The 19,318-nt window shown below is 38.5% G+C and overlaps 1 protein-coding gene across 1 annotated transcript in view; it reads right to left on the bottom strand.

Moving 5' to 3' along the window:
* Positions 1-19,318, bottom strand: part of ptdss2 (phosphatidylserine synthase 2) — a 259,128-nt gene that overhangs the window by 82,567 nt on the left and 157,243 nt on the right. Inside the window, exon 4 of the mRNA XM_051923613.1 lies at positions 9,409-9,476. Within this exon, the coding sequence (XP_051779573.1) occupies positions 9,409-9,476 (68 nt within the window). The remainder of the gene's footprint in view (positions 1-9,408; positions 9,477-19,318) is intronic.

The following is a 19,318-nucleotide window of genomic DNA, read 5'->3' on the forward strand; positions in this document are numbered from 1 at the left end:
GTTGATTTAGGCTCAATAGGTAGTTTAGTTGATGAGTGTCACATTTTAAGTCATTTTTACATGAACCACAGTATTATTTTTTTTCCTTCCAGGTTGCCACGGTAAAATCGAGAAAGCATATGTCAGGTTTGTGGATGATGAGTCTACACTGGATGGAGATATCCAAAAGACTAGCAATAGTTCAGCACATTCAGTAAACTGAGAACAGCATCAATGCACACCTGAACATAACTCTTTCTAAAATTATAGTCAAGAAGTGTACAGGATATTTCCTAGAAGATGAAGGATTTTGAGCATGAGTGCATAATTTAATTGATGAAAAATGTGTCTTTTTCACATACTGAACAACCAAATAAATAAATAACTACATAAACATATGCGAAAAAGTAAATGCACTCATAGAAATGTTTTTTTTTTTCTTTTTCAGAATATGTGGACATGTCAAGATTTGACCTTAACTGGGAAAGAAACATGAAAATTTGACTTTGCAATAATTTATTCATTTCAATTTCCTTCTGAGGAAGCAGTAAGTCCACCCTTGGCTCTAACAGGTAGAACTGGCAGTATGACATCAACCTCAAGCTTGTTTTTCCCACTCCCCTGTGCAGGATTCTTTCAGCCGTGTGAGGGATGTCTTATGTGCACAATCCCCCCAACAGTATCTGGATGGGCTTACCATTCCAGAACCCTCAATGTACTGTATTTGTTTTCATCCATTCCTTGGTGGATTTACTTGTATTTTTCTTGTATTTAACAGTCATTGTCATGTTGCATGGTCTGCCAGTTTCGTTTCAGCTTCAATCTTTTGACAGATGGTCTCCCATTATCCTCATGCACCCTCTAGTACAGTGAAGAATTCCAAGTGAATTCTGCCTAGGCCCTAATGACACAAAGCAACCCCAAACCATGACATTTCCACCACCATGTTTTACAGATGGATGCTCTTTCTGGACTGCAAAGGTTTCCACCTGAAAAACCTCTCCCGTTGTTCTGATTTATGCAGCCTGTTTCTAATAGTAGATTCATGTATTTTGACATCAACAGTGGCAAGAGCTACCCGTAGGTTCCGTGATAAATTTCTGAAGTTCTTTCAGCACCTTGCACTCTGCTCTCAGGCTGAACCTGCTTCGGTGACCTGGTCTGGACAAGTTTGTAGTTGTTTAAAATTTTCTCCTTTGGTAGATGATCTTCTGGAAAGGGGGATAGTTGATTTCCAATTGTTTGGAGATCCTTTAAACTCCCTTCCCAGACTCATGGGCATCAAGAAACTTCTTCTAAAGGCCTCAGAGAACTCTTTTGATTTTGCTATGATGGTAACACCCATTTTAAAGTCAAAGGGCAGGCTAAACTAAATGACTGAGGTTTAAATAAGACAGGGTCAGACAATATTCTCTGTTATTATAATCATTTGAACCTGATCTGGTGTATTTGATTCTGATTTTAGGTATCAGAAGTAGCGACAAAAGTAGAAGTAGACTCACTTTTTCCACATACAAAATCTGCATTTATGTTTATTAAATTATACAGTGGACTAAAAAATGTAAATCTGGAATGATATTTATTTTATCACTTTTATCTATAGATACTGTTTAAATGAAGATACATTTTTTGATACAGTTGTGCTTGAAAGTTTGTGAACCCTTTAGAATTTTCTATATTTCTTTCTATATTTATTTATTCCTAAAAGTAGATAAAGAGGAACCAGTTAAACAAATGAGACAAGAATATTATACTTGGTCAATTATTTATTGAGGAAAATGATCGAATATTACATATTTGTGAGTGGCAAAAGTATATGAACCTCTAGGATTAGCAGTTAGTTTGAAGGTGAAATTAGAGTCAGGTGTTTTCAATCAATGGGATGACAATCAGGTGTGAGTGGGCACCCTGTGTTATTTAAAGAACAGGGATCTATCAAAGTCTGCTCTTCACAACACGTTTGTGGAAGTGTATCATGGCACGAACAAAGGAGATTTCTGAGGACCTCAGAAAAAGAGTTGTTGATGCTCATCAGGGTGGAAAAGGTTACAAAACCATCTCTAAAGAGTTTGGACTCCACCAATCCACAGTCAGACAGATTGTGTACAAATGGAGGAAATTCAAGACCATTGTTACCCTCCCCAGGAGTGGTGGACCAACAAAGATCACTTCAAGAGCAAGGCGTTAATAGTCGGCGAGGTCACAAAAGACCCCAGGGTAACTTTTAAGCAACTGAAGGCCTCTCTCACATTGGCTAATGTTCATGTTCATGAGTCCACCATCAGGAGAACACTGAACAACAATGGTGTGCATGGCAGGGTTGCAAGGAGAAAGCCACTGCTCTCCAAAAAAAGCATTGCTGCTCGACTGCAGTTTGCTAAAGATCACGTGGACAAACCAGAAGGCTATTGTAAGAATGTTTTATGGACGGATGAGACCAAAATAGAACTTTTTGGTTTAAATGAAAAGCGTTATGTTTGGAAAGAGGAAAACACTGCATTCCAGCATAAGAACCTTATCCCATCTGTGAAACATGGTGGTGGTAGTATCATGGTTTGGGCCTGTTTTGCTGCATCTGGGCCAGGACGGCTTGCCTTCATTGATGGAACAATGAATTATGAATTATATCAGAGAATTCTAAAGGAAAATGTCAAGACATCTGTCCATGAACTGAATCTCAAGGGAAGGTGGGTCATGCAGCAAGACAACGACCCTAAGCACACAAGTCGTTCTACCAAAGAATGGTTAAAGAAGAATAAAGTTAATGTTTTGGAATGGCTAAGTCAAAGTCCTGACCTTCATCCAATCGAAATGTTGTGGAAGGACCTGAAGCGAGCAGTTAATGTGAGGAAACCCACCAACATTCCAGAGTTGAAGCTGTTCTGTACGGAGGAATGGGCTAAAATTCCTCCAAGCCGGTGTGCAGGACTGATCAACAGTTACCGGAAATGTTTAGTTGCAGTTATTGCTGCAAAGGGGGTTGTTATGGTGTATAAAATCTGTACATTCTGGTTTCCATTATATTTTGTTCGAGACAAGACAACAGATGAACTAAGACAGATCAAAGCAGGTTTTGTCACACCTCACTTTCAAACAGCTGTTTCCTACATTGAAATGAAGACATTCTGGGGCTCAATTATTTTACAACCTGGGAAAGGATGCTGATCTGACACCTCAGGCTATTGATTATTTTATGGATGGACGTCTATGGCCTGGGAAAGGGAAAAAGGCAATAATAATCAAAGAACTTTATTATCTGGGAAAGAGTTTGAGCAAAATTCATCAATCACATTGACAGCCAGCCCATCAGGTTCATGTGTTGTGTAACCAAGGCATGATATTTCATAATAAATATGCCTTGGTTTGAAAGAGGAGCAGAGGGAGGAGCAGGAGAAGGAGAACAGGAGGAGGAAGGAGAAGAAGCAAAGAGAAGGAGGAGAAGAAGAGGAACCGACAAAGACGACATTGGTCATCAGAAAGGCAGCATGAACATCCGTTGCAAAATCAAACGCCTCCCTGGGACATTCATCCTTGTCATTTCAACTTTTTCATAAGCTTTTCCTAAAGACTATATATATTCAGACTTTCCTATCAGTACTTATTTTCTATTCTTTGTTCCATTGGTATTATTATTATTCTTGTAATAAATACCATGCTGCTTTTAACCTTCTATGCTTTGTTTTAATGTCTAGAGTGATTGAATTAATAAGTTAGATTTCTTTGAACACCTGGGGTAGCCAGATTTTTGCCATTATTTCTGTGCTGCGAGGTTTATAAGGCTGAGAGTGAGGAGCGCCACTCAAAAGAAGGGACAGTATGAGAAGAAAGTATTCTTTTCTGATAAATGGCCTATAGTCAAGGATACTGAGTCTTTGTATGTTTTAATATTTTCTTGGAGACCAAAAGTAACATTTAGATCTGAGGTCTATTTAAAACATCATATGTTGTCCGTGCCGATAATAAGTAAGTCTCTTGAAGTGCTGAGTGACAGGCTGATGTGTGGTATAAAGTGTAAAGGGTTAATCAGTGTGTGTGTGTCATTCATAGGGCACTGTTGTGGTTAGGGTCTGTGTGTGTGTGTTTATATGTGTGTGTGTGTGTGTTCATTTTAAAGTGCAACAGTAGACCAACCCGATAACGAACCTGACGAGAACATTTACCCTTGAGAAAACAGGTAAAGGGTAAGTAGAGGGAAATACTACGATAATACAGGGGTTCACACCAGATAATGAAAGCAAAGGTTCATATACTTTTGCCACTTACAAATATGTAATATTCGATCACTTTCCTTAATAAATAAATGACCAAGTATAATATTTTTGTCTCATTTGCTTAACTGGTTTCTCTTTATCTACTTTTAGGACTTGAGTGAAAATCTGATGATGTTTTAGGTCATATGCAGAAATATAGAAAATTCTAAAGGGTTCACAAACTTTCAAGCACAACTATATATGCACTGTAAGTGCCATATGGGATGGATGGGTGGGCATCCCGAACAGTAGAGGAGAAGGTTCCTTACCAGACGGGAAACCCCAGGTGGATGGACAACCATCTCAACCAAGAAAAAGGTAGGTCCCTTACCCGGATGGGAAGCTCCAGGTGGATGGACAGGCGTTCCAGCCAGATGTGTTTTCACCACCTTTTCTGTCTTGGATAAAATGGAAGGACCTGGAAGGACTGGCTCTGGGGGCTGTTTATTACCCCAATATGCTAGGTGACAGCTCCCAAGATATGACTGAATATAACTATCTACCTTTATTCCCTTATTTCTCTTCATCTTTTCCCAATTCTATGTGAGGTCAATATGCTTGATTAATCTTCTATATATGGCTCGGTTGTGAACCTCTTCGTCAGTCAGATCTTCCGTCTTCTTCATCCATCCACCTACATTTTGGCCTCCCTCGCTTTCTCTTCCCCCTATACTTCACACTTTTGCCCACATATTCATTGTCTCTCCTCATCACATGTCAATACCACTTCAACCTACTTTCCTGTACCTTATTAAATATCTTTTCTACTTTTGTTGTACCTCCGATTGTCTCATTTCTTATTCTGCCCTTTTCTTCTAATTCCACACATTCATCTCAACATTCTCATTTCTGCCACATCTAACTTCTCCTGCACTCCCCTTCACTGCCCATGTCTCAGCTATATACATCATAGCTGGTCTTACCAAAGTCTTCAAAACCTTACCCTTAACTTTCACCTTAATTCTTTAATCACACGATACTCTTGATACCCTTTTCCCATTGTTCCATCCACACTCCACTCCATGAGTTATTTCTGCATTTAATTTTCCATCTTGGGCTACCACTGCATCCTAGATATTTTTAGGCTAACTTCTGAATTTTGATCATTGTTAAACCGCAGATATTCCATCTTCTTCCAATTTATCTTCAATCCTACATTTTCCAAAGCCCTTCTCCATTCTTCCAAGTCCCTCTCCACTTCTTCTTTTCTGGTGCTACACAACACTGTGTCATTAGCAAAGAGCCTGTGTTAGGGGGATTGTTTTTTTAACAATCATAACAAGATCAAAGAGGTAATGACTTGAAGACGATTCCTGGTGCAAGCCTAACTCTAACTGGGATCTTGTCTGTTACCCCAATACCTATACTATATACATTATATCAAAAAAGCAGTTTAGAAAATAGGTGGCTAAACAGCAATGATGAGAGAAAACAGAAATTAATTAATCTAATTCTGGTGATTTTTGACATACAGTATTATAATGTACTGTTGCACATTAAATAAAATATTTTCTACTAATGGAACTTTCTTTTGCTTTGTTTTGGAAAGTGAAGGAAGTGGCAGATTTTTTCCACAGATTGCTACCTAAATAAATAATAGGCATCCATCACAATTTATCAAGCAAATAATCAAGGAAAGGAAGTGGCTAAACTGAGTATAATGAGCTGTGTCTGCTGTAGGTTAAAAGGACAGAGCCAGAACTTGTTCCCTGATAACTTGAAAACCCTGGTTGCTGGGTAGAGTTTGTTAGAGACTTTGTGTTTATAAGCACTTATATTTATAAACTTAGTGTTTATAAGCACTGCAAAGTTTTCAAAGCATAGTGTTTTAATTTAAAAACTACATTTAAAGATTAACATGTCATTTGTCCTGCTCATACTTACAATTTTGTTGCAGCACAAAATGTTGCGTCATTCGATTAATCTTTCAAAGCAATCACCATCAAAGATGAATATAAAACAAAGGAATATTAAATTGCACAGAGCACTCAATAATTTACTAATGAACCTGTTTCAGTAGCACTGTACATAAGGCACAAACAGAGCAAAATGAAAAACACTTGAACTCTGTAATTCTGGGTGAAATCTGCATATTACAGACTACCTGATGTGGGCACAAAACATCTCATCTATCATCATGAAGGCTCACCAATTTATTTTTTTGCGAGAGGCCAATGAAATGCACACAGACTATTATACACTGTACAAGGCAGACCTTTCCCACTGGATAAGTAAAATCATTCCAATACACATTTAATTGTTAGCTTCCTAGGATATTCATTCATCTACTTCAAGAAAAACAAAAAAAAATGTTCTGCATCATCACTGTCCTTTATATATCGAAAGAGAATAGCTAGTCTAATTCAAGCTAATATAAAGGTCATTAATACTTAAATAGCAGCTCTATACAACATTGACGTGCCAAAGTATATCCCTGAATCAACATCCTTGTAGGACCTAGAAACAGATGGTTTGTGGCAACAGAAGATCACATTGGCTTCCATTTCTGTCATATAAGAACAACAAGATAAGGCTACAGTGGGCATGTGATCCCCAAAACTGGAGAACTGAATATGGAGTGGTGGCTCTGTGGCTAAGAATCTGCGCCGGTATCTGGAAGTTTGCCAGTTCAAATCCCATTACTGCCAGAAGGGATTCTGCTCCACTGGGCCCTTAAGCAAGGCCCTTAACCTGCAATTGCTGCACAGGTGCTGTACAATAGCTGACCCTGCGTTCTGACCCCAAGGGGTATGCAATAACTACATTTCTATGTACCTGTACAATGATGGTATCATTGAATCATCATCATCGTTATTACTATTGAAAACATGTTACCTGATCTGACAAACTTTGATATTTACTGTAACATGCAGATGGTAGCACTGCTGCCTTGCAGTAAGGAGACCTGGGTTCGCTTTCCGGGTCCTTCCTGCATGGAGTTTGCATGTTCTCGCTGTGTCTGCCTGGGTTTCCTCCGGGTGCTCAGGTTTCCTCCCACGGTCCAAAGACATGCAGGTTAGGTGCATTTTTGGTGATCCTAAAATTGTCCCTAGTGTGTGCTTGGTGTGTGGGTGTGTGCCCTGCGGTGGGCTGGCGCCCTGGCCAGGATTTGTTCCTGCCTTGGGCCTGTGCTGGCTGAGACTGGCTCCAGCAGACCCCTGTGACCCTGTGTTAGGATATAGCGGGTTGGAAAATGACTGACCGACTGACTGTAACATACAGATAGTATAGTCTGAATTTGACACAAACAGCTATAATATACTTATGTCAACAGTACATGGAGATGGCAGTATTATAATGGTGTGGAAAATTAGTTTTTGCCACACTTTAGGCTTCTAATGATACTATGCGAAAAGATAATTTGAGAGCCACTGCAAACTTAAGTATTGCTGACCAAGTACGTCCCCTTATGGTCACTTTTTCAAGTGAATACTACACCACGTTACAAAGTGTGCATGACCTGAAACTGATTCATTGGACATGAGAGTGAGATGTGCTAATTCTAATGGCCCAAACGGTATCCAGATATCAACCTAATAGAGTACCATTGGGATGAGGAGGAATGGGAAGCTTGTAGATAGAACAGATTGCTAAGGAATGTTTCAAACAACTGGTTGAATTACTGCTGCAAAGAATAAGGTTCTCGAGGAAAAAGGAAACCCTACCCAATACTGGACTAGTATACCAATTATTGAGCATGACAACATGTTCTGGTCAGATATACAAATAAGAATTAGAAGTGGTCACTGAGTGGGCTTCAGGCTACTGTATACAAATTGACGTTTTTAAAGGAAAACAGACTTTCCTAGCCCTTTCATATACTAAATAGCAAAGGCAATTGCTTATGAGTGGTATTTTTGATATGCACAATGCATTTGTTTAATTTAAAAAAATGATTAAAGTATGCAATGCAAGTGTATTGTTTTATCAACGTTATACCTCTTTATTAGAAAGCAAGTTATTAAAAAAATAATAAGAAAAAAAACTTTTTTTAGATGGTATTATTCATGTTGAATTTTATTTTCCAGTATTTAAGAACTATAAAGCACATATACATTGGCTACAAATATATTTTTCTCCAGGCTATCAAATATAGTTTCCTCCAGGCTATCATTTAATACAGCACTATTTGTGTGAAGTGGTCTGAAGCATTATCTAACTTGCACTGGTTACACCCACTGACTTGTCTATATATCTAGCAGCATGAAAGCAATCTGATCTAGTGAGACCATTTCCAATTATCTGCTCAAAATTTTAGAACAGATGGCAAATGTATAAATAGCTTTAGGGAACATCCAAACACAACATCTACTGTGCCAAAAACAAAGCAGGTTCCAAGACACATTCATGTATGTACCCATACTCACTCATACAGGGAGTTGCAAACTAAACATACCATCAATTTTTTGGGATAGAGTGTTGAAGATAAATAGTACATAGACAGAATATTTGATGTTAATGATGATCAGGATTCAGAAGTTAACCTGCAGGGAGATCTACTGAAAAGAGGGGATGAATTTAAACTATCAAGGATCACTAATAGCCCAAAATGGAAAATTAGATGCAGAGGTAACCAACAGAGTGCACGGAGGATGGAACAATTATAAGAAAGTGTCAGGAGTATTGTGTGATTGAAGAATTAAAATTAAATTTAAAGGTAAGGTTTTTAAGACAGTGGCAAGACCAGCAATGATGTACAGTATGGAGCAGAGACATGGGCAGTGAAGGGGAGTGCTGCAAAAGAACTTAGATATGGCAGAAATGAGAATGTTGAGATAGATATGTGGTGTTTCAAAAATGGACTGAATAACAAATGAGACAATCAGAAGTACAACATAAGTGGGAGACATAACTAAGGCAATGTAGGTTAAAGTGGTATGGACTGGTGATGAGGTGAGACAATAAATATGTGGGCCAAAGAGTAATTGACACTGCAGTATAGGGGAAGAGAAAGCAATGGAGGCCAAAGTGGTAGTGGATGGATAAAGTTAAAGAAGAACTGAAGGAAAAGGGCCTGACTGGCATGGAGGTTCAAACATGAGCTGTAGACAGAAGATTGATCAAGCACATTGACCCCAAATAGAAGTGGGAAACGATGAAGAAGAAAAAGAAGACATATTATGATAATGACTATTACAATAAAAGTCTCAAAATAGTACATAACTTTGTAACAGCTTACCTGAAAGAGAATGAATATGAGGAAGAGTTCATAAACCACACTGACACAGAGCCAGAAACGCCAATATGCTATAAAGGAAAGCAAAATGACAAGTTAGCCTGCAGATACTGTATAAACAAGCAGCAAATAATAAAACACATTCATAAAAGGCATTGTGTATTTTTTTATGTTGGAAATGCAGAGCTTAGAGAATTCTATTTCCTTCATTCTTAGAGAATTCTAAATATTCAGACAAGAAGTAAACTACAAACCTTTAAATGTTGTATATGTCAAGAAACACCAGCCAAGTCCACCACCTACTTTCATTGTTATAAGCAATCAGGTCTAAATGCAGAATATTGCACACTAAAGGAATGATTTGCTAAAATGTCCTTTTCTTACTGGCGATCTGTATTACCAGTGCTGCCTAATGAATGCTCAACTCCACAGTTAAAAAATAAAAGGAAGAAAGAAAACACCAAAATTAATCTGAATACTTTGTATAAGATTACTGATCTTTCTGAATCAAAGTGCCTTTTTTACCATCAGAAAAAACACCAAAGTTGGTGAAAGCCAAACACTGCACATTATTCCAAAACACACAATCCTCACTGTGAAGCATGGTGGTGGTAGCATCATGCTGTAGGTATACTTCTCCATAGCAGGCCTTGGAAGGCTTCTGAGGACAGAAAATGCTGCAAATTAGTGTAATCCTGGAGAAAAACGTAATGCAGCCCAAAGAAACCTGCACTTGAGGAGATTTTTTTCTAACAAAACAATGACCCTAAGAATTAAATCAAAGCTACACAGGAATGGCTGAAAAACATTAATATGAATGTCCTGGAGTGGCCAAGTGAGAGTCCACATCTCAATCCAATGGAGAACATGTAACTGGGCTTGAAAGGGGCTGCTGACTCTTAATGAACATGCAGCCTGACAGAGCTTGAAGAATTTTGAAAAAAAAGAATACAGAAAAATGGAAATGAACACTGATTTGCAAAGCTGTTAGAGAGAGACCTGAGCACACAGACTCAAGACTGCCATAGCTGCCAAAGATGCTCTTATTAAATACTGACTTAAAGGGGGTGAATACCTATACAATTATTTTGTGTTTTACATTTGTGATAAATTTAGACCATTTTGCATAGATCTGTTTTCAGTTTAACATTAAAGAGAATTTTTCTGTTGATCAGTGTCAAAAAAGCCAAATTAAATCTACTGTGAATCAGTGTTATATAAAAATCAAATGTGAAAACTTTCAAGGTGGTGAATACGTTTATAGGTATTGTTCCTTTTTACATATGAGAAGACAGATGAGTGCCTAATGAGATCACTAACCAGGCTAAAAATGATTTTCAATGTAAACATCAATAAATGGTTACAGTAAGTATATGCTATATTTCTCTTTTATCATGTTCCCAGCCTTCCCAATAACATGTCAATATGGGCCCTCATTTGTAGTACACCATGTTACCCAGCTTCAACCAAATAATTTTCTAAGTCAACAGGACTAACTAAAGTGCTGCATTGGTTGTATCAGAAGCACTATGTAACTAAGTACTTTTCTGTATATAATATTTATATTTGTTTTTAGCTGGGGATATTATTAATTCACTTAAGCTGCTCACTGTTGAGCATGCTACATGCAGTCCTTGGTGGTGAAGCTTGAAAGATATTGCAGCAGACCTCCGTATTAAAGTGGTATTCTGTAATGTTACAAATGTGATTTAAAGTTGATTTATTCAAAACTAAAAATTTGTACTCTCTCAGTATACAGAAGATTTGAACAAATGTCTACCAGCAAAAAAAAAAAAGTTAGCAATTCCTTTTACTCACTCAAACCCCCCTCTTTTTATCATAGTCTGAAGAACAGCATACTATAGAAAAAAATTACAATTCATTCTGTTCAATCTTGGCTTGTGCCCATTGATTAATTTGCAGTGTTTTTTTTTGTTTTATTTCTTCTTTTCTTTCTTTTAACTTCAAAAAGTTCTTAACACTGATTGGTATTGAGGACTTAATGATGGACAACAGTTCTGGCTTTTCTAAAATATGCAAGGCTGTGAAATGATAAGAAAATCTAGTGTATTCAGTTTATCTCAGATTTACTGTCACATGCGACAAACCCGAGTCTGTTAAAGTGATTGACAACGATGTGTGATATTTTTTGGAGCTCACTGCAGCCCTGTTGGGATCCATGGATGCCACCAAAGGGAAGTTGAAGAAACAGCAGGATTGCCGCCACAGCCAGAAGTGCTGCCGGAAGGAGATCACTGGACACCTAGAGCACTTCTGGGTGCTTTATAAAAGAAGCCAGCTGCCATGACTTCTGAGAGCCAGAGCTGGGAGGAGGTGGCCAAAGTTTGTTGGGGGAGGAGTGGAGGCAAAGAGACAAAGAGAGAGAGAGAGAGAGAGAGAGAAGAAAAGAAAGTACTTTGTTGCTTTGTGCCTTGTTTGTGCTTTATTGTACAGTGCTGCAGAAGAAACAATTGGGAAGCGTTACCCCTCATAATAAACGTGTGCTGTGTGGAGAAACAGAGAGACAGGGAACTGTTTTAAAACATTTCTTGTGGCAACCCCGACATAAGCAGACACCAGGCACAAGCTTCTCCATTACTGACTGGCTGTATTATTTGTCCTAGAGTCTGTATCCTTGTTTTTTTATGTTTCTGCTGCTGAATGCATTTGAATTTCTCCTTGGGATTAGTAACGTTTATCTAATCTAATCTAATCTAAAACAACTTTGAATTCCTTTATACATTGTCCTTTTACTTTTAATATTTAAATGTGATTTTTGATTCACTGCATGTATTCATGTGGCAAATCAAAAAGCAAAGTTATTTCCATCTGATCTTAGAATAAAAACCTGTAGCCACTTCATTTCTCTGTCTTATAATTTGAAGCCACTTAACTGTTTCTAACAGAATACGTTTTTTATTACAGTAGTTTAAATAAGTGCTTTGAGCATGGCAGAGGTGCTATATAAACAGAATGTATTATTATTCAAAGTATTTTCAGAACAGATAGCAAATGTATGAACAGCTTTAGGGAACAACCAAACACTTAGTTCCCTGACCCAAGAGCAAAGCAGGTTCCAAGGCACAGTCATGCAAGTACCTATACTCATTCATACAGAGATCATTTATTTTCTTGCTACTGTCAATACTGAGCCTAAGCCAAGACATAGGATAGTTTTATGTGGTGTGTGTATATGATTTATGGGACTGTGTTTGCATTAAGGAATTCCCTCGCTGTGTATCATGTTTTCAAAATGGCTGCTTTTGGAGTTTTCTTTCTGTGCATTGGTTTATATGTAATAGCTGTAGGAATTTGTTTGATGTACAGTATGTGGGATGACGCCAGTGGTTGAAACAACAATAGGTACACTGATCACTTTTGTCCATTCTCCACAAGCAGCTTATTTGTTATGTCATATCTGTGTATTTATGCATTTTATTTGCATATATATTTTGTAAGTTCTGTGCATTTGGTATGGCAATGTCAATAATACAGCATATGCAGTTTTACTGGGTTTGTCTTGTAGTGCTATTCTGAGTGTGTTATGGTGGAGAGTTTTGTCTTTCCGTATATCTCTGTCCCAGTAAAATTGGTGTGTGGTGGAGGTATACATCTAACCTGGTTTGTGTGTGTCTACTAGTTTGTACAGCAGTGCCAGTTCCTGATGTCTAATGTTTGCCATCCGATTGTGTCTGTGCCAGTAGTTTACAACCTGACGTGATATGATTGGGTTGTTTCTTGAGGCAGTGTGCATGTACTGTTTGTAATGTAGTATCTTTAAGTATATACAGTGCATCCGGAAAGTATTCACAGCGCATTATTTTTTCCACAATCTACACACAACACCCCATAATGACAACGTGAAAAAAGTTTACTTGAGGTTTTTGCAAATTTATTAAAAATAAAAAAACTGAGAAATCACATGTACATTAAGTATTCACAGCCTTTGCTCAATACTTTGTCGATGCATCTTTGGCAGCAATTACAGCCTCAAGTCTTTTTGAATATGATGCCACAAGCTTGGCACACCTATCCTTGGCCAGTTTCACCCATTCCTCTTTGCAGTACCTGTCAAGCTCCATCAGGTTGGATGGGAAGCGCCGGTGCACAGCCATTTTAAGATCTCTCCAGAGATGTTCAATCAGATTCAAGTCTGGGCTCTGGCTGGGCCACTCAAGGACATTCACAGAGTTGTCCTGAAGCCACTCCTTTGATATCTTGGCTGTGTGCTTAGGGTCGTTGTCCTGCTGAAAGATGAACCATCGCATCAGTCTGAGGTCAAGAGCGCTCTGGAGCAGGTTTTCATCCAGGATGTCTCTGTACATTGCTGCAGTCATCTTTCCCTTTATCCTGACTAGTCTCCCAGTCCCTTCCGCTGAAAAACATCCCCACAGCATGATGCTGTCACCACCATGCTTCACTGTAGGGATGGTATAGCGGTGCCTGGTTTCCTCCAAACGTGACGCCTGGTATTCACATCAAAGAGTTCAATCTTTGTCTCATCAGACCAGAGAATTTTCATTCTCATGGTCTGAGAGTCCTTCGGGTGCCTTTTGGCAAACTCCAGGCGGGCTGCCATGTGCCTTTTACTAAGGAGTGGCTTCCGTCTGGCCACTCTACCATACAGGCCTGATTGGTGGATTGCTGCAGAGATGGTTGTCCTTCTGGAAGGTTCTCTCTCCACAGAGGACCTCTGGAGCTCTGACAGACTGACCATCGGGTTCTTGGTCACCTCCCTGACTAAGGCCCTTCTCCCCTGATCGCTCAGTTTAGATGGCCAGCCAGCTCTAGGAAGAGTCCTGGTGGTTTCAAACTTCTTCCACTTACGGATGATGGAGGCCACTGTGCTGATTGGGACCTTCAAAGCAGCAGAAATTTTTCTGTAACCTTCCCCAGATTTGTGCCTCGAGACAATCCTGTCTCGCAGGTCTATAGACAATTCCTTTGACTTCATGCTTGGTTTGTGCTTTGACATGAACTGTCAACTGTGGGACCTTATATAGACAGGTGTGTGACTTTCCAAATCATGTCCAATCAACTAAATTTACCACAGGTGGACTTCAATTAAGCTGCAGAAACATCTCAAGGATGATCAGGGGAAACATGATGCACCTGAGCTCAATTTTGAGCTTCATGGCAAAGGCCGTGAATACTTAATGTACATGTGCTTTCTCATTTTTTTTATTTTTAATAAATTTGCAAAAACCTCAAGTAAACTTTTTTAACACTGTCATTATGGGGAGTTGTGTGTAGAATTCTAAGGAAAAAAATGAATTTAATCCATTTTGGAATAAGGCTGTAACATAACAAACTGTAGAAAAAGTGATGCGCTGTGAATACTTTCCGGATGCACTGTATTTTCTGTAGTTTCTTGTGTTTATAAATTTATCTTATATGGTTAGCATAAACCCTTCAGTCTTGGCAAACAGTTTACCACAGCTCAGCCAGGTATTTGACGTAACCTTATCCATACAAGGCTGATCAAGTTCATGAGGGTGTCTGTCATGCAATGTTTTTAGGTCTATACTTGAGTTTTAAGTGGTGTGGTTGTTATGTCTTCTACGCTGATGTCCACAGTATGTTGGTGAAGTGATGTGTAGTTTGAGTCTGTATGGATCATTGCTTTGTGTAATGTTGATGTGTACTGTTTTGTGTGGAAGAATTTTCTCAAAATATTAATCTGTGTGTTGTATAAATTACTTATATCTACGAGACCCCTTTCTTCCACAGCACGTGGTAGAGTGACTTGTTCTATGGGTGATTTGGCCTGGCATTTTGGGGGTTTTTGTGAGTAATGTTTGTGTTTTCCTTTGAAGCTGTTGTAGGACTATTTGTGACCAATATACAGTTAGGTCCATGAATATTTGGACAGAGACAACTTTTTTCTAATTTTGGTTCTATACATTACCACAATGAATTTTAAATGAAACAACTCAGATGCAGTTGAAGTGCAGACTTTCAGCTTTAATTCAGTGGGGTGAACAAAACGATTGCATAAAAATGTGAGGCAACTAAAGCATTTTTTGAACACAATCTCTTCATTTCTGGGGCTCAAAAGCAATTGGACAATTGACTCAAAGGCTATTTCATGGGCAGGTGTGGACAAGTCCGTCGTTCTGTCATTATCAATTAAGCAGATAAAAGGCCTGGAGTTGATTTGAGGTGTGGTGCTTGCATATGGAAGATTTTTCTGTGAACAGACAACATGCGGTCAAAGGAGCTCTCCATGCAGGTGAAAGAAGCCATCCTTAAGCTGCGAAAACAGAAAAAACCCATCTGAGAAATTGCTACAATATTACGAGTGGAAAAATCTACAGTCTGATACATCCTGAGAAAGAAAGCAAGCACTGGTGAACTCAGCAACGCAAAAAGACCTGGACGTCCACGGAAGACAACAGTGGTGAATGATCGCAGAATCATTTCCATGGTGAAGAGAAACCCCTTCACAACACCCAACCAAGTGAACAACACTCTCCAGGGGGTAGGCGTCTCGATATCCAAGTCTACCATAAAGAGAAGACTGCATGAAAGTAAATACAGAGGGTGCACTGCAAGGTGCAAGCCACTCATAAGCTTCAAGAATAGAAAGGCTAGATTGGACTTTGCTAAAGAACATCTAAAAAAGCAAGCACAGTTCTGGAAAAACATTCTTTGGACAGATGAAACCAAGATCAACCTCTACCAGAATGATGGCAAGAAAAAAGTATGGGGAAGGCGCGGAACAGCTCATTATCCAAAGCATACCACATCATCTGTAAAACACGGTGGAGGTAGTGTGATGGCTTGGGCATGCATGGCTGCCAGTGGCACTGGGACACTAGTGTTTATTGATGATGTGACACAGGACAGAAGCAGCAGAATGAATTCTGAGGTGTTCAGAGACATACTGTCTGCTCAAATCCAGCTAAATGCAGTCAAACTGATTGGGTGGCGTTTCATGATACAGATGGACAATGACCCAAAACATACAGCCAAAACAACCCAGGAGTTTATTAAAGCAAAGAAGTGGAAACTTCTTGAATGGCCAAGTCAGTCACCTGATCTTAACCCAATTGAGCAGGCATTTCATTTGTTGAAGACTAAACTTCAGACAGAAAGGCCCACAAACAAACAGCAACTGAAAGCCGCTGCAGTAAAGGCCTGGCAGAGCATTAAAAAGGAGGAAACCCAGCATCTGGTGATGTCCACGAGTTCAAGACTTCAGGCTGTCATTGCCAGCAAAGGGTTTTCAAGCAAGTATTAGAAATGAATATTTTATTTCCAGTTATTTAATTTGTCCAATTACTTTTGAGCCCCTGAAATGAAGGGATTGTGTTCAAAAAATGCTTTAGTTGCCTCACATTTTTATGCAATAGTTTTGTTCACCCCACTGAATTAAAGCTGAAAGTCTGCACTTCAACTGCATCATGAGTTGTTTCATTTAAAATTCATTGTGGTAATGTACAGAACCAAAATTAGAAAAACGTTGTCTCTGTCCAAATAGTTATGGACCTAACTGTACAACTCCAAAAGAACATGTAAGTATTGGTAATGAATATGCATTGACGGCTTTAATAGTGTGGCACATGTGTAGGTTGTGTTTTGAGTATTTGTGAAAGATGTGATGTATATTTTTGGTTAGACTTTATTTAATTTGTTCACAGTGTATAAATTTGTCCTGTTGGAACCCAAGGTATTTGTATATCCATGGCCATGGCCTCAACTCAATTGCCATTTTCAAGGTTATACCCAAATTCTGTAAATATTCCCTTCTATAAATTGTTTTACATTTGTCTAGGTAAAATTCCATACATATGTATTGTGAATATGTTTCAATTATTTCTAGTAACTGTTCTGTTTGTTTGCTCCTGCATAAATCTTTAACTCGTAAATATAGAATAGATACGATACGGTGTATTTTCAGTGTTGGTTTCTGACTTTATATCCATATTGTGTGTTGTTAAATCTGTTTGGCAGTGGGTTGTGAGCGAGACAGAACCAGAGATGGCTAAGTTAGTCCCCGTAGAATATGCCTTGTCTTGTTTGTACTGTTGAGTCTGTTTGCATTGATTGTTGATAAGCATATGTAGTGTTGATCCCCTGTGTTCCAATAGTGTTAGAGTATAGGGTGTATCTTGTACAAGTGTAATATTTCTACTAGCCATGTATGTAGAACACTATGAAATTTTTTGTAGTTAATGAATCCTATGTGAAAATTTCTGTATTGTTTGTATGAGTGGTGGAATATCACAGAGTCAATTATAGACTGTTCCTTACAACATGTGTGTCTTGCCTTTAGCAGTGTTTTTGTTTTTCTTTAAGTATTACATTGTCTGTGATATGTGTATATAGTTTGTTTATTATGCAAACAGTAAATATGTTGCAAAGTGTAGGCAGACGCGTGATACGTCTACATTTATGGGGATTTGTGGTGTTTTAACTTGGGTTGCATGCAGTACATGTGATTCCTTCTGTTAAAAACTAGGGTGTTTCTTGTAAGCTGTGTATAATGTGTGTCAATTTGTTTGCAGAGTGGTGATCTTCTTATACCAGAAACTATAAACTCCATCTATGCCTGGATCCTTCCATTTGTGTGTTTTCCTTATGGTTTCTGTGAGATCTGTTAAGGTGATTTGTGTGATGTACACTGGCGTTATATTTCTGTGTTTTGTCACTCCTCCTTGACCTAAGTTGCTGTACTACTAACCTGAACTACATTAGGCCAGAGAGAAAAACATGTACTGAGTGTGGTTTTCCAGTGATGGTGTGCCATTGGTTTTTACTGATGTGTTATTCAGTATTTCTCTGTAATACAGCTTTTCATAATTTTGGAATTGTGAGTTGTGTTGTTTCCACAGTAGACATAATTTGTACCCTTTAAAACTCTGTGTTTTAACTACGAGGTTTTGTTTAAGTGTATCTGTGCATGTGTCTACACGTTCATTGTAAATTTCAAGTTTTGTGCAAGTTCTTCATCCTCTTAAATATGTGATTACAATTTTTTGCAGTTTTCCTGATGAATTGTTCTCCTTGAATTGTGTTGATCAGCCTAAATCAAGTCTAATGTCCTTAATCTGTGTTTCCAGATGATGCTCCCAGGTGGGTTTCCTGGGTTGGTTTTATGCTGTTGTGCTCTGTCTATTTCATGTTTTCATTTTAATGTGTGTGATGGTGGAGACTGCAGATGCATATGCACATCTGTTAGTGTTTCAAGCTTATTCATGTATCGTGGAAGAATATTTTCTTTAATGAGTTTTAGTTAGTGACAGTTTCTTTGTGTTTAGTGGTTTTGGCATAAGGGGATGCTGGGTGGAGTCTGTTCTTGTGTATTATATGAGTGTTTGCTCGATGTCCTCTGTCATTTTGTGTAGTACTATGAACTTCTTGATGGTTAGTGTTTTGGTAGGTTCATAAGTGACACTTTCTGTTGTTGTAGTGTCCACTGTTCTAGGTGTGTATTGTTGGGTGTGTTAGCTATGTGCCCGTGTGTCGCATGAGTATGTGTTGTCGTTGGGATTGCACATTTTTATAAGTCAGCAAAAATGTGCTGTTTTATTGGTTTGATTCTTGTTTCTGGGATTAGGTTAAGTGTGAGGATACTTTATTGCTGATCTGTGATTCTTTTCTCTGTGATTTGTATGTTTAAATATTTCTTTGTAAAAGCAGTGTGAAATTTGTGTCTGCAATGTTTTGTGTCTGTTTCTAATTCTATAATTGTATAATATTTACACATGATGAACTCATTAACATCTTTTATCCATTTCATGTTCTGATATATCTTACCTGCTTAGATGGTCATTGGCTTGTGGAACCCTGAAACAGCCACAGAAGTTTGGATCTGGTGATAAGGCCCACCACTCTGTGTAGAGGCCATTGCAGTAGCCATACTTGGGCTAGTGCTACCAGTAGCCAAGGAAGATTATAGCTCATTTTT

Source organism: Erpetoichthys calabaricus, chromosome 2, assembly GCF_900747795.2.
Source record: "Erpetoichthys calabaricus chromosome 2, fErpCal1.3, whole genome shotgun sequence".
NCBI classification, from domain to species: domain Eukaryota; kingdom Metazoa; phylum Chordata; class Cladistia; order Polypteriformes; family Polypteridae; genus Erpetoichthys; species Erpetoichthys calabaricus.